Source organism: Spodoptera frugiperda, chromosome 23 (assembly GCF_023101765.2).
Source record: "Spodoptera frugiperda isolate SF20-4 chromosome 23, AGI-APGP_CSIRO_Sfru_2.0, whole genome shotgun sequence".
NCBI classification, from domain to species: Eukaryota; Metazoa; Arthropoda; class Insecta; order Lepidoptera; family Noctuidae; genus Spodoptera; species Spodoptera frugiperda.
This window is the reverse complement of record NC_064234.1, coordinates 6,429,247-6,446,270: the sequence shown is the minus strand read 5'-3', so window position 1 is coordinate 6,446,270 and position 17,024 is coordinate 6,429,247. Positions and strand designations below refer to the sequence as shown.

Genomic DNA, 17,024 nt, shown 5'->3' with positions numbered 1-17,024 from the left:
TATAAGTTTCCCGGCTCTATTTGTAATGAAATGTGATGATATATTAATTGTAATTGGTTTTTAAGTGCCATTAGACCTTGTTTACTACACAGAATTGGTATTCAAGATATTAGACATACATGTTAAACTAGTTGTAATATGATATTAAGGTGATAAAATTTGTTTGTGATTAAGATTGATGTCAAGCATAGTCTTCTTTTCTTTACGACCTAGTCGTCTCGGGCGTCGGAGATCGCGAGACGGGTAGTTCGTCACCCGATCAGAACCAGACCCGAGCGTACGGTGCGTCGTATTTCGCGCGCAAAATCGGGTGGTTTTTAGTCAGTAAGAGTCTGACAGTCCTCTCGCCTCTCTTAAGGCAGGTGGAGTCATTAGATGATTTTCCGGACACCTTAATGACTCTTTAAAGAAGTAAACTGATCTGGAAACAATTGGTCTTAGATTTTCCTTAACTTCATTTTATTTATAACGTCTGTTGTATCTGCTACAACGCGTTATGGGTGATACTAACCACATTTTCAGTAACACCTATTGTCGGGATTAAATGCTTAATCCTAATAATAATTTATGTTAAATATTTCCCACAAAACCACATGTGAACGAATGTGGTTTAGTAATATTGTATTTTGAAATTAAATTAGGTATTGGCAACTGAATTATCATACTGTTTACTGACAAATAATTTATAGGTGGGTACACACCCAGGTATTTATGTGCTACAAAATTAACCGCAACGCGTATAATACCAAATAAGCTGATCATTGATAACAAATTTAATTAATTTCAAACTATGGTAATTAATTAGATCACATTAAGACATTAATAGTGTATTATCATATACCGTACTAAATCTAACTTACGACTAGTAACTTAATTGTGACAGATCAAATATATATTATACTAGCGATTTAGTTTGATTTCACGCGACCATAACTTGATAATAAAAAGAAAAAATGTTTTAACCAAACTGCCATTAGAGTAGATACATGCATTTTCATTTTCTGCCGCACTTCGGACTCACAACAGAGTAGACTCAAAGAAACAGACGTCGCGGCAGACCCAGAAGGAGATGGCAGGATGAACTTGATACCTATGCAAGGATCGTCCGCAGAAAGCTTTGCACAGAGAGGAGTGGAGGCCTTTGCCCTGCAGTGAGACGATCACGGCTGAAAAAAAAGAAAAAAGAAAATTATTGCATTACATATATGATAAGACTTTACTTGTAAATAAAAGTTATAGTACATTTACTTACGTATAATAGTAAAGTAAATAAGATCTAGTAATATTATGTCTCCTAGAGTTGATGTATTACTAGACTGATATTGGTAATATTTCGTCCTGGCATATCGTGATATCTTTCGTAGCAATGTGTCTTATACGTGATCGGGTTTTTAGTTTATTTTCATCAATGTCCCTATCACTAGTCTGAGATGTATTATTCTAGTGTAATAAAATTGTAGGAACGGGGCAAAATTGTATGAGTATTATTGATGATAAGGTGTTTGCTCAGGTTAGATAGGTGGATGATGATCTGAAGAAGTAAATACGAGTTGTGGTGGCCCGGAGGTTTGACTTCTTTCTCTTTTTTTTTAAATAAACGTTGCCCCACTCTAGGATTTTCTTGTGTCTTGGGTGCCTTTACAAACATACAAGTTCACATACACATAATTTCTAATTATATGTTTGCTATCGCCAACCTGCATTGCGCACCCGTTGCGATTAATGCTCAAACCTTCTCCACGTGACAAGAGACCTTTGGTCAGCGGTGGCCGCTTATAGGCTGTCGATGTATGTATGAGATAAAATATAAACTGACATAGATTTGGTTTTACGCGTAATTTTCTTTATATTAGGAGATGTTAATTGTTGAAAATGTAACACCAAAATGAATAAACTTTTGACCAGACTTTTGATTTATTAGCAGATTTTAGGATTTTATTGCTACTAAATCGCTGTGAAGAATAGCTCTTTTACTGACTGAGGTACTTTCTGGTGGTGTTTTATATGACGATCTGTCAATTTTATTATATCAAAGGACATTTTAAGGATAATTGGCTAGCGTATCTTTAAAAAGCTATTCTGTCAGATTTTTTCTCTTAATTTTAAAAATATACCCGATATTCCTTAATGTACTGGAAATTGGTCAGTTTTCACATATTTAAATTGTTTTATTTAGCTTGCTTTTTTGTTTGATTGGGTCTAAAACCGTATTTTTAGCGAGACCCATTTCACTCACAGTGTCAGTAATATCTCCGGAATACCTTTTATAGAGAACCTTACCAGTGTAATTAAGTACTTACCAATACCGTGAAGCGACAGATATTATTATTAATTGACAATTACTTCGAGTACCAGCCGTTAACTTCATTGTATTATGGAACTTAAGGCAATGAACATAAGGTACGAAAGAAAGTGTGGGAGAGCCATGCTTTGGCACGAATGGGCCGGCTCGGCCGGAGTAATACCACGGCCTCACAGAAAACCGACGTGAAACAACGCTTGCGTTGTGTTTCGTTGTGTGAGTGAGGTTACCGGAGGCCCAATTACAACAACCCTTAAATTCCTAACTCCCAAAAAGCCGGTAACGCACTTGTAAAGCCTCTGGTGTTTCAAGTGTTCATGGGCGGCGGCGATTGCTTACCATCAGGTAATACGTCTGCTCGATTACCGGCAAGTCCCATAAAAAAAAGACTTTAAGTGCCGTATTTCTTCATTGAAAGATAATTATATCTATTTTTTACTAGCTTCTATCAGCGGCTACGCCCGTGTTCCCGTGGGATAAAAAGTATCGTATCACTCATGTCAGCTTATACCCTCTCTGTATAACAAATTTCTTCAAAATTTAGATTAACAGAGAAACATCCAAACTAACTAGTTTGATTTATTACCAGTAGTTAGTCCAGTCGTGTGGGTAAAGTACGAAGCCTAAATTATAATATTTTTTAGTTCGAAGGTTTCATAAAGTACAGAATTAAATTGATTGGCATATGCGACTTAGGTACTCAAGTATTCGTTTGACCAGGATACTCGACTAGTATAAAGCCACTTCAGGGATCCATAATTCAGAGAAGCAAGAGAACTAACTGTTAATTGGTCATGTAATTAATTACGCCTCACGATAGCTATAATCGAAAGTGACAACATCGTTTCTACCTTCTCTATAATATAACCTTATGTAGTAATTAAAAAAGACAATAGAATCAGCAACGTTATATAATACTATGAAACACAATAGAATCAAAATTAATTGTTTTATTACGTATACAAATAAACGGGAGATTAAATACTGCACCCGCAATGTGGCAGTAGTACTTTCGTTGAGAAATGTCGCTTGTACAATGTGTCATCCGTGGTAGTCGCTTGAGAACCTTTTCTGTCTCTGCGCGTAACATTTTATGTTCGTTTATTTCTTAAAGGATTTTATCTACTTTATATAAATGGTCTTGAACATTGCTTCCCATCATGTAAGAGAATTCAGAGGTAAAATACGCAGTGCATTACTTTGTATGAATTCAAATTTGTTTTCAAGAAATTTTGCTTTGATTTTTATTTATTTATTTATTTATTTATTACTCTTTATGCACATCAATGTGTACAAGGTGGGCTTAATGCCGTAGGCATTTTCTACCAGCCAAACCTTTAGGTGATGCAGTGAAAAACTAGTGGTAGGTGCATGTAGCAAGTAAATACAGAAAAGCTCAGGTGGAAAAATAGAATATACTTACTTACACAAATATGTACCAATATATATATATTTAAATAACATGGAAAAATAATAAACCTACATAATAACAATACATATACTATTTACATATAATATATACATACTAATTATAGTGATGATCATGATGAAGACTCTGACAACTTCTTCAGAAGAAGCTCCCGAACTCTCCGCTTGAACGTCAAGCGAGTAGACAGCATCTGACATCGGTGGGGAGCGCGTTCCACAGCAAGATGGATTGGATAAAAAAAGAAGAATGAAGGAATTTAGTGTGGTGTGTAGGACATTGAAGGAGACGGTTGTTGGAAGAGCGTAGATATTTGCTGTGGTTGGCGCAAGTGTACTGAAAAAGAGAGGAAAGATAGCTAGGCGAAGAAGCTGAGTTGAGGAAGGAGAAAAGTGTGGTAAGCGCCCTTTGCTCCCTGCGCTGGCGTATGGGCAGCCACTTTAATTGCATCCGATGTGCAGAAACGTGATCATATTTACGCAGGTTGAAAACGAATCGAATGCAGTTATTCAGAAGTCGGTCAAGTTTATTGAGGAGATCTGCATTCAGGTCGTAATAACAAACATCCGCATAATCTATAATAGGGAACAATAAGGCCTGCACTAGCATTGACTTGGTGGTAGACGGAAGCAAGTTCTTAACGCGATAAAGAGACCGCAGTGATCCGGTGACCTTTTTGCACACATTTGTGACTTGTGCCTGCCAGTTCAAATTGCTGTCAATGTGTAACCCGAGATCTTTGACGTCACTACTGAACGGCACGATCGCACCGTCGAAGACAACAGGCGGTAGCGATGTATTGTCAACCTTTCCCAGAGACCGAGAGCTTCCGATGATGATCGCCTGGCATTTATTGGGGTTCACCGCGATCCCAAAACGTGCCGACCAGCTGCTGATGGCAGACAAGTCAGCATTAATTTTAGTGATGGCGCTCGGTAAGTCGTCAAAGCCGGCCTGACAGTAAACCTGCAAGTCGTCGGCATACAGATGGTACGAACACTGAAGTTCTGAGGTGATTAAATTAATAAATATGGAAAATAAGAGAGGTGAAAGTATGCCGCCTTGAGGAACGCCAGCTTTTAATTCGCGCCAATTTGATGTTGAGTCACCATGTTTGACCGACTGCTGACGCTCCTGAAGATAAAAAGAAAACCATTCCAGTGACTCGCCAGAGACCGTAAGGTGGGATAGGATAGCTAAAAGGATGTCGTGACTGACCATATTGAAGGCATTCGAGAAGTCAACCAAAACCAGGACTGTGGCTCTGGTATTCTCGAAGCCGGTTCTAATATCGCCAGTCACTTTAAGGAGGGCTGAAGTAGTGCTGTGGCCTGGTCTGAAGCCAGATTGTAATGGACTAATTAGTCCATTTCTGTATACAAAACTAGATAGTTGTTTGTGTACGCAGGCCTCGAGCACCTTGGACAGGAAAGGAAGTATGGATATTGGTCGGAATTGGGAAGGAAGAGTGGGAGTAGAGACCTTTGGTAGCGGACGGACAAAAGCTCTACGCCAAAGGGACGGGAAAGTTCCGGAATAAAGGGAGAAGTTAATAACATGGGTTATAGAAGGTAGGAGGTGATCTAATACAGTGACAATCATATGGCGAGAAATGTTGTCACAACCTACCGCTTTGGATTTTATTGAGAGGATAATCCTTCCAACCTCTGACAAATCAACTGGAACGAAGCAGAAGGGGTTTTTGATGTTGGGACGCGTCAGACCTTCGATATATGTTAAAGTGTTTTGTTTTACTAGACGATCCATAATAGGTACTGTGGTGAAATGGTCGTTGAGATCGTCTAGGCAAACTGGACAGGGAAGGTCTGAATGTTGCGTTTTGCCGATACCTAGAGTTCCGAGGAATTTCCAGATATCGGCAGAAGAAGAAGAGGAGGAGATATTTTCAAGAACGTGGCGGCGTTTGGCGTTGCGTACCATCTGATTACACCTATTCCTTGCAAGCTTGAATGCCGCCCAGTTTTCATCAGTGCGATCCCTCCTATGTTTTCGGAACGCCCGGTCCCTGCGACGCATAGCCATCCTTATCCCACGCGTCATCCAAGGCGCAGGTGGCCGCTTAACCCTTATCCTCCTGAAGGGAGCATGGCGATCATATAGGCTGATTACATTGGTATTAAAAATCGCCAACTTGTCATCGACTGTAGTAGCCGCCAACAGAGGCTCCCAATCAATCTGATTTTCTCTGTTTGATATGCATGTTTTATTGTTATACTGTGTCTGGTATTGAACAACTAGTTTACGATCTTTAAAAAGAAATTGTTAATCGTTTTATTGGATACCTAACCCAAGAAAAACAAAAAGTTATTTTAGTTCCTTACCTCAATTATACAAACTACGTTTTGTTTCACAAAACAACACAGACCGAGTGTATGTAAAACTTTTGTTTACACCCATTGTTCAATAATGCATTATGGGTTCATCGCCAGATTGATATGTATTCAAGTTTCCACCTCAGACTGAAAATATGTAGATTACATTCAAATGTATTGCCAATCCCTTCAGTGGCCGGACAGAGTTTTATAACTAGATACAATAACCATTAAGGTAAAGGGATTGTAATAATCAAGTGTTTCTGTATTATATTATAGTTATCAGATCCATAATGACTAAATCGATTTGGACCAAGGAGCCTCTCAATTAGATGTTTGCGTTACGTATGTTAGTAAACGAGAGAGATAAATGTTTGGAAGTTACTTTATACTCGAGTGCGTACCAAATAAATTAAATTCTGTCGCTGTTTTCTGCGCAAATAAATTCTGGCAATTCGATATATTGTCGTCAAACATGTGAGGTAATTCTGAACAATGAATATAACAAAAGGTTGTAGCTATGTTCTGAAGTATTGCACATCAAAAACTTTTTGTTTATTGTATTTTTAAGAGTCTGCTAAGATTGGTGTTATAAAACTTTCAGAAGTATCTGCGAATGCAGTTCGGCTATTTAATTAAATCTTTGTTATTTTCAGTTTATAGTGTAGCTACAATATTTAGCTGTCTTAAAAACACTTTTATTAGAATACATGACGCACGTGAAAGGTGTGCTGGACCATTTGTATATTACACACGATAAATATTCGGTCTGTGAGCATCGCGACGCCGAGTGACCTTGGTGCTATCGTATACAATTTACTAAGTCTATACGAAAACTGTTTTCAACTATTATACGGCAATTTGTTCGTATAACATGTAACACAAAATCAATCATGTACACTTTCATTACACAATACCTAACGACCGATTCAATATTTCACGATATTATGTCAGTCGATTTAAACTTGGACGTCGTTTGTTCCAGGTTATGACGACGAAGTGCGTAACGAGGTAGTTGGAGTAGTTCGCGACGAGGCCGCCGTCACTGCAGGGCCGATGACCAGCCGGTGTGGGCCACGAGCGCACCGCGAGCATGTCAAACTCGACCGACGCGTACTGCGTGCCTGGCGCCACCAACTTCAACAAGGCGTACAGCCGCCTGCACGGCTACATCGCGCTGGTGATATGCATCGTCGGCTCGGCCACCAACTCCATCAACATCGCGGTGCTAAGCCGCCGCGAGATGACCAGCCCCACCAACTCCATCCTCACCGGCCTCGCCGTCGCAGACCTTCTAGTCATGTTGGAGTATATCCCCTACGCGCTACATATGAACATCAAAATAGGACCTCAAGTTAACAAGAATACATACACTTGGACGGTTTTCGTGTATTTCCACTCAATATTCAGTCAAACGTTTCATACCATTTCCATTTGGTTGGCGGTGACTCTCGCTGTGTGGAGGTACGTCGCGATCGCATTTCCCCAGCGGAATAGCACCTGGTGTAATAAGAAAAATACAACTCTCGCTATAGTAAGCGCCTATGTGATATGCCCGTTTTTGTGTCTTCCGATATATTTCGCGATGAATATAGTGCCCAGTGAAGTGACTGCCCATAACAATTCAGAATTCGCAGAAGATCTCGATCTACCGGACAATCGGACCGTTTATGTTTTAGAAATGTCGAGAAACGTACAATTAGTAACAGCAATAATGTGGATTTATAGTGTAATATTGAAACTGGTGCCAAGTATAGCGCTGTCGATATTAAGTACTTGTTTGATATCAAAGTTAACAACAACGGAGCGCAAGAGGCAGAAGCTTCTAAAGCGTTCAACAATTGGCCCAAACGAGGTAAGTTCTACTGAGAATGTATATTGGATGTGTGTGGCTTTTGTATTACTTCTACGTCGTAAGAAAACATGTTTTCAAAACAAACAACTTTAGTTATTTGTTCCCGAGTAATACGTACGAAAATGAAATGCTAAGCCGTTGTTTGAACCGCAGTGGATATTGTGGGAAATGTTATGGTTGCATAATGTGTATTTGTAAAGCATTCGCAATAATGTTAGACGTACAGAAATAACAATTAGTAGAAAGGCACAGCTGGAATTTATTGAATGTAAATATTTAGATACCTACATGATACTTTTAATGTTTTCTAAAACCGTTTGGGTTTTCCAAACAATCAATAATTCAAGCACGCAGGAAAAGTCTTGAGAAGTGGTTCAGAATAATTAGTGGGGTCACTTGATACCCTGCTTTATTTTTATTTTCGCTCAGGGACTCGTTGTGGTGGGTAAGTTTCTTTTGGCCGCAAACTCTCGGGAGCATTTCAAAGTTACAGCTTCGGCTGATGGTATAATAAATGGTGGATAATGCTAATACAAAGACACGACTGAGAATTGAAAATGTGTTACAAATTCTAGTAGCAAGAAAGTTAGGTTAACATAGTGATATATAGGTTAAACGAGTATAGTTTCCACTTTCCGTCAGTTATATTACACAGTCCCAATCTACAATATTAAAAAACTATAAATCAAAGTCAAAGTGGCGTTTTAATCCTTTTAAGCATTTATAAACCGTTATCTCCATTCTCGTTGGAACAAATAGTTGGTTTTCTCAGAGTTATGTAACCGACAACAGGATTGTACGAACTGTATCATTAATCACATGCTGTAACGTTAATCTATTTGTATTCTCATCAGTATGCCAGTCACTAATAACATCTGAAATTAGCAGTCAACAGCTAGCTACTAATTACCAAAGTCTCAAATTAAATCAACCCATTAATAAAGGCCCGAATGGCCGCCACCCTCCACAATGTCAATATAAAATGGCATAAAATCAAATTGATTCTAATTAACCAACCCTTTGCCTATTGGACCTAACTACTAGCCAAGGGTTAGATGTGTACCCTAAAATGTAAATGGCATTTAATAGCGTAAATATGTGCTATTATTAAAACATTATTTACGTAAAATAGCGGGAAGGGTCAAAGTTTTTAAGGGTCCCTATAATTTTTGTTTGGAGTAGGGTATTTAAAATATTATCTTTTACGGCTCACAACTGCGTGTCTTATTAAAGTTATAAACTTAGATTTTAGTGAAGGTTATTTTAGGATTATCTTTATAGTTGATACTTTAAATTTACAAAATAAGTAAAGTCTTAGACGTTTTTGGATTTTTTAAGGGCTTATTGTTATTTTTTTACATAAAACTTTTAAAAGGTGTGTATTAAAATATCTTATCTCAGTTCATTATCATTATATTTCTGTTTACTGCTCACTCGTTAAAGTATTGATCTAAATATGAAATACAGTTAATGCGGGATTGGTACTTACCTACCTAGCTTACGACCAAAATAGTATTCATGGCTCAGAAGGGATGAAAGTTAGAATCGCTTAGAAGGTAATATTAGTTTGCTTTATCTACTTTGAAACAGAATTTCAAACTTATATCTTGTACATACATATTTGAAATTGTTATTGATCTTATAACTACATAATTCTTTGATTGAATATTCGCAAAGCCTAATTTGGGTTTAGTTTTATGTCAATTCAATATTAATCTTTAAGTTGGGTAGGCCCTTAGTCCTTATAGATTTATTGGGAATAATGGGTATCAGACCTAAGGGAAATTATTTGGTATTATTATAGTCACTAGCAGAGACAAGACCGTTAAGTAATAAGCTTGATAACTTAATCGCCGAAGATCGCTACGTCGTGTGTCATGAATATGAGCCTCTAGCATGGCTTGAAACGAGTCGAGTTTCTCGTCAAACCATTGCGTGAGTAAGCCGATAACATAATAATGAATTTTGTATGTCCCACGAAAGCTATAATAAAAGTTTGATAGCTTTAATGAGACTGTTTTCTATAAGAAAGTGTTAAAATGTAGACCTATTATTAATGAATATGGGCGTCCATTGTCTGTAAAATAGATTCAATTTCTATTTGGCAAATTAAATCTTAAATTCTATATGACCAGTACGCTTGCCAAGACCATTTGGATTAAGCAAATAAAAAATACGTTTCATTGCTCTCCTTCTCTGTGTTATCTACATAATTTATATCTTCGATCAAAAGCTCTTTCAATTCATAATCTGTGCTCTAATATCTGGCATCAATTTAATACGTCAATGTTTAGTAGGTATTTTTAAGAAATTAGAGGCAGGTCAATGTACTTCATGCGATTTTTTTGATAGACGGAACCGATTGAATTGGAATATAAAAGAGGTCACTGACGCTTCAATGAAAGAATTCTAAGGATTGAATAAATAAATTACTCAAGACTACCATCCATCAGTTTAAGTATTATTTATATAAAAGGTTTTTTATACGAAGGTCTTGGGAAGAAAAGTAATTGATATGTTATCTGAATCAACATCTTTACGTACTATCTTTATTTATTTTTAGAACCAAGTTATAATGAATTGCAAATCTACTATCGCTAAACCTGTCTATATTGTCGTGGTGACCCGAAGGTTTAAGACGCCCGCTCCGCATTGTACGTTTGAAATCGCCAACCCGCATTGAGCAAGCGTTGTGATTAATGCTCAAACCTTCTCCGTGTGAGAAGAGTCTGCTCAGCCATGGCCATTAATAGGCTATTGATGATGACACCTGTCTCCAATAGCGGTAGAGTAGTCAGATAATGAAGTCAAGTACTTTGATTCTGGTTATGACATGAAAGTATCCATTCTTCATCACATTTTTTTGGGGTATCAATGACTAGTTCTTTATTACTGTTCACACATTCTTGGTTATTATAGATATAGATTTTGTTATAATAACTTTAAAATAAAAGTATCTACATAGTAAAGTAGTTTTTATTATTAGACCACCACAGATGGGGCCCGGTAGGGACGATGCCAGATTCGGAGTTGCGGACTGCCTAGCGGGATTATCGCGGCTCCAGACCCGTGGTTTTTAGTCAGTAAGAGCACGCCTCGCCCAAGGCGGGAGAAGTCATTGGATGATTTTTCCTCTTACTGCTTACCCTAAGCCTTTTATACATCAAAAATAAGACGTTCCCTAAAATATTGTAATATTGAGTACATTAATCTTGATTGCTTTCTGTATATCATTCCGAAAAGCCAGTCTTTGAAAAATAAATGTTATATGATAATATTCTTCTCTAGTATATGGCAATAGGCTCACCCCCTATTACATGAGTTTTAAGTATAACACAAATTGTAAAAAGTGGGTGTACTTTTTACAGTGGCATTACGGGCTATAATGTGCACTTTTGCCTACCCCTTCGGGGATAAAAGGCGTGACACCACGTCTTCTCTCTTCTATAGAGTGCAAAACTAGTAGACTGAGGTCTATCACCACTTGAACGCGTCATATTAATAGCTTTATAAACTCTTCAACATTTTGGCGTAATATATTGTAAATCTCACGTGTAATTCAATAGCTCACTACGTAATTAGTTCTTGGGATGTCATGGCGTAATAGCGTTAGTCTTCGAGACGTCGTGTTCGCGGTGACATTGTCTAATGCAATTATTGTAGACTAAAGGCAGTTGAGATTATTAGGTGTAATAAAAGTGAGTGAGATTACCGGAGGCCCAATTCCCCCCTTCCCAATCCCCGATTCCCGAACAAAAACCCCCTTCAATTCCTAACCCCCAAAAAGCCGGCGACGCACTTGCCTCTGTTGTTTCAAGTGTCCATGGGCGGCGGCGATTGGTTAGCATCAGGTGATACGTCAGCTCGTTTAACGGCGTGTTTCATAAAAAAGTAACAATTACATATCAACAGCCTATAAGTAGCCACTACTGACCAAAGGCCTCTTCTCACACAGAGAAGGTTTGAGCATTATTCGCCACGGTTACTCAAAACGGGTTGGCAATTTCAAACTTATACCTAATTAGAAATTACAAGCCTAGGTTTCCCCACGATGTATTTTCTTTACCGATTGATTTTTGATTATTGACGATTTATAAAAAAGATTTTTGTTAATACTAGTATCAATGTTTTTTAAAAGGCAGGCAACAAACTTGTAACTTGTCTGGTGTTATGGGTGTACATGGATGGCATTAAACTCCTACCATTCGGTGGTTTATCGGCACATTTGCCTCCTATTCCATAAAACCAGTATTTCACATTTGCTTGACCAGTCTGTTTTGGACAAAATCTAAACATTAGTCAAAATGTTAGAAAAAACACAGTCTCTTCTAACAGTACGCTAAATTACATTTGGCGAAATGTTTCATATTTTCCAGCATACATTAGGCAAATGTCACAGCCGTTCATTGCAAAACCAAGTGCTGTATCATAACTTCAAAAGATTTCACGTTGAAATGCGGTACGACGGTCGACCCACGTGTATGCCAATTAAAGAATAAAAAATGTACGACATACATTTTCTCTGTATCTTTTTAGCAGTCAGATAATGTCGACATTATGTTACGAGACGTTCTTTTGACCTTTTTTTAAGGAAACTTTTTGATTTTATTTTGTTATCTAAGTGTTTTTTCTAGGACTGGCTGAAGAATATACCTACGTACTTATAGAATTCCTGTTTTTAATTGCTACCGTACTAGATATTTAGTTAAAACAAACGTAAGATTATTTGTCAACTATTATAAATATTGATATGTCCTACTCTCTTCATAAAGTAATATTATCTTGCGCAAAATATTCTTGCAGAATTAAAATGCACTATGTAATTTAAAGTCTTCATCACTTGTTATAAAAAAAAATATTTCTTTTTTTGATAAAATTTTAATAAAATAAGCTGGTTTTTGTTTAATGCATGTCGTGGCAGCCTATAATTAAGGCTACACTATACACTGTTAAAATATGTTAAATCGAATAATATTTTGGTGTATAGTTATACATCAAAATTTTCGATACGTTACAGTTTGATGGTTGCCCTTAAATAAATAACAACAACAGATACATTTCTGGGAAAAGCACCAATTGAATAAGAAAAACATATTATAGGTACTAATATTCTTATCACAAAGTAATATCTACTATCTTAATGATTTCTAGTAACTGTAGCGCGTGATGAAAGATTAGCTAGTTCCGAACTTTGGTGGTGAGACTGACAAACTACAGTCCGCACTTAATTTATGGGCCTTACCTAAGTAGCTAGGCTCTAAGTTTTCCCTTAAGTTCGGATCGTTATCTCATAAAGTATAAGTTATAAGAAAGTGCGAACTAAATCTCTAGAGGATTGTCGAATTTGCTGAGTGTGGAGGGCTACCTATACACAGTTCTAGAAAGTTAATCAAAAACAAATATAAGGTATTTTAGTGGTTCCGTTATTAAACGGGTTAATTATTATGTGTAATATAGGTAATTCACTTACTTGCCTAACACCATTCAATTTGCACGTAATATACTGGAAATCAAACGATTCAATATCCGTTCACCGTCATGGAGCCAATTGAGTGAGCATTACGTTCTAATTCTAAATTGATTTCTTTAATATTAAATTGCGACGTTGTCAAATAAAAAACAAATGACACGTCAATGACGTCAGACCCAAAACGACAAGGGCAGAAACATAATAACATCGCGTTCTCTTTCTAATTTTAAATGGATAATTTTCATTTGCGACGTTGCCAGCAAAAAACAATTGACACGTCAATGACGTCAGACCCAAAATGACAAGGCCAGATATATAATAATAATGTGTTCTCTTTCTAAATTTAAAAATTGTTTAGAATACACATGACAAATGTTAATAGCGTATCGTAATGTAGGCGTATTTGACTTCTTTTTTATTGTTGAAAGAAAGTACGACTGTCAAATATTAGAACTTTGTACTTCTCTGTAGAAATTCCACTTTTTTTGCTTTATCCGGGTAAAAGGCTTACGGCCAAATAGGGCAGTGGACAGCATATTGTTATAAGTATACTTGCAAACCAATCAATCAGCAACTGCCAGGGTCTGTGCTTAGGCACAAGCCTGCACGATAAAACGGACCATTACGTAGAAAATGTCCATTCTAACTCAACGGTTTCTGTGCGGTTGTCGGTCGAAATAACCTTTAATAGCACTAACTTTCCGGCCTAATGCCATCGCATATTTCCGCCTGAAGCTACCCGATTCTCATTAGTGTGATCGCCGCATGTTTCTAATCATCGACAACCCGATAATTCTGGGTTTCTCAAGGGATGTGATATTTATATACGAGTAAATTAAGTACTCGTAGCTAAATTACAGCTGTGAATAGTAGTACAATATTTACTTATAACTGCTATATATGGGGCTATCCTTAAAAAATGTTATCTTTCCAGCTCAATCTATCTTCAATTTTGATATTTAGTAGCTATTAATTTTTATTTTTAATCTAGGGTTACGTCTAAAGAGCTTCGTTTAAGCTGAATATAAAATCTAAGATACTAAAGAGAGAGATATCTTTAAGTATGGATGTTCCACTCAGTTATACATAGGTACATCTATTTAAATTTTCATTGCTACAATGAAAACCGATGAAATATCGATGTTCTTTATTACTTCCTCTGAATGAATACATTAATGAAAGATTTATTTGCAACTTTCCGTGACTTTTATATATCCTTACCACATAATATTACTAATACGAAAATGTGCTTGTTTGTCTTTCACGTACGTTACTGCGAAGCGTTTTTATTGGAATGATTATTGTGTCTGGAGATATTTAGGAGACTGAAGAGTGACATAGAGTACATTTTTTCTTTGATCATATTACGCCGCGGGTGTAACTTTAGTACCTAAGTACATAAACATTGTAGACAATGACATAATGGTAATGATTTTCCAAAAGGACATGCAAAAGTATACTCTATTAATTAGAGTGTAAGAACTAAGTTTTTGTTCATAGATTTAATACCGTACTTCCAATGTAATAGAAGGAATTTTAACGATAATTTTCCTTTAAAAAGTAAAAAATAATAAAAGAAACCTAATCTTAAAGTACCTAAGAATGTACTAATAATTCTAAAAAAAAATACGTCGCGTTGGGGGACCGCTCCTAATTATTTCTTACTTCTCTACGATTTTTTCATAAGTATAACATGCTTGGTGTTAACATTAAAGTAAATTGATGTTTAAGTACTTAACTATAACGCAGAAAATAGAAATATAGCGGCGCGGGCGACGGTGTGCAGTCCGTATTCATGCGGTCCCCCAACGCGACGTATTTTTTTTTTAGAATTATTAGTACATTCTTAGGTACTTTAAGATTAGGTTTCTTTTATTATTTTTTACTTTTTAATTTGGCCTTTAGCCAGGTTCCACAGAACCTGGCTTACGACGCAGTCCTGCGTGTTGAACTTCCCGCTGATGTCCACGTCATTTGTTACGCAGACGATACTCTGGTAATGGCCAGCGGGAAAACCTTTGAAGAGACCATCCGGCTTTCTGAGCTCGGGGTGGCAAGAGTCGTGGCCTCAATCCGCGCACTGGGTTTGGAAATAGCACCTCACAAAACCGAGGCACTATGGTTCCATAAGCTGCCGAGAACCAGGGAGCCGCCCAGTTCGTCGGTTCATGTTGGAGATGCGCAAGTCCAGGTAGGCCGATATATAAAGTATTTAGGCCTAACCTTGGATGGTCGGTGGGGCTTCGAAGAGCATTTCGAACGCCTGGTCCCCCGAGTTGAGAAGGCAGTGGGTGCTCTGCACAGACTGCTGCCAAACATTGGGGGACCTCGAGAAGAAGTTCGCCGCCTCTACGCGGGTGTCGTGCGATCGATGGTCCTTTACGGGGCGCCTGTTTGGTCAGCTCGACTGTCAGGCGTCCGACGTTGCAGAACGAAAGTCTATCGTCTGCAGCGGAAAATGGCCATCCGTATCGCACGAGGATACCGAACGGTGTCCTTTGAGGCGGCAACTCTCCTGGCTCGCTTTCCGCCGTTGGATATCCTGGCGGATATGGACGCGAAGGTGTATAACCAAATCCGCACTGTCCGCCGAAATGGCGGTAGCGTGCCAGGAGTGGCGTTCGTAAGGCTGAGGCGGCAAGAAAGGCGACACGCGCTCGAGCGGTGGCGTGAGCGGCTTGAACAGCCGGAGTACTCACGCAAGCGCGTTGTCGAAGCCATTTTGCCGCACTTCGAAGCCTGGCTGAAGAGAGAGGAGCGCGTCTCCTTCAGGCTCACTCAGGTGCTCACCGGACATGGCTGCTTCGGTGAGTACCTGAACAGGATTGGGCGAGAGGCCACAACTAATTGTCACCATTGCGGAGGTGACTTGGATTCCGCACAGCACACGCTCGAGGAGTGCCCAGCGTGGGCTTCTGAGCTTCGGGTCCTTGTCGCCAGGATCGGGCGAGATTTGTCTCTGCCAGCAGTAGTTAAGGCTATGTTGGCAGATACAGAAAATTGGAGGGAAGTGGCTTCCTTTTGTGAGACTGTAATGTCCCAAAAGGAGGCTGCTGAGCGGGATCGCGAGAGGGCCGATCCTGCTCATAGAAGGCGTCGAGATGGCAACAGCCTTGACGCCTAATCCCGCCTGCGTCAACTGCAGGCGGACCTTTGGGGTCGCGGGTACCTAAAGTGGGGACTCTAGGTGCCCATCTAGCGACCTCAGGGAAGACGGTGGCACAGTGGTCACGTGCTGCCGTGCAACTTGCACAGCAAGGCTCATGGGAGACACACGTCTCCCTAGGGATGTGCCGTAACAGGCGTTGCACCATAGGGGCTCCGGAGCAGGTCTAGTTAGAGGTCTCGGTGCCCCTTATCGGTGCTGAAGGTGGCCACCGGGGTGGTTTTAGTGAGGTAAAAATCCCACACTCCCTAGTCTTTCTCCCCAAAAAGCTAGGCGCCTTTTGAAGGTTTCCCCCCGACATCAAAAAAAAAAAAAAAAGGTTAGGCTTAGTATATTACCTACATATACTTACTATAATTTCAATTCTTGTTAAGGTAAAGATTACATTCAAGGTCAAGCTCGTTCTTCGCTTTAATTTTTTTTTTACTTATTAATTACTAGTTTTTGTTTCTATAAGTAGGCTAAAGATTAC

At 38.6% G+C, this 17,024-nt stretch overlaps 1 protein-coding gene across 3 annotated transcripts in view; it reads left to right on the top strand.

The window, feature by feature from the left end:
* Nucleotides 1-17,024, top strand: part of LOC118267191 (G-protein coupled receptor dmsr-1) — a 66,544-nt gene that overhangs the window by 15,678 nt on the left and 33,842 nt on the right. For all 3 annotated transcript variants that reach the window (XR_004782929.2, XM_050703315.1, XM_035581027.2), the window contains exon 2: nucleotides 7,047-7,916. Coding sequence is in view for 2 of the 3 variants with exons in the window: in XM_050703315.1 (XP_050559272.1) it covers nucleotides 7,155-7,916 (762 nt within the window). In the remaining variant the exon portion in view is untranslated. The remainder of the gene's footprint in view (nucleotides 1-7,046; nucleotides 7,917-17,024) is intronic.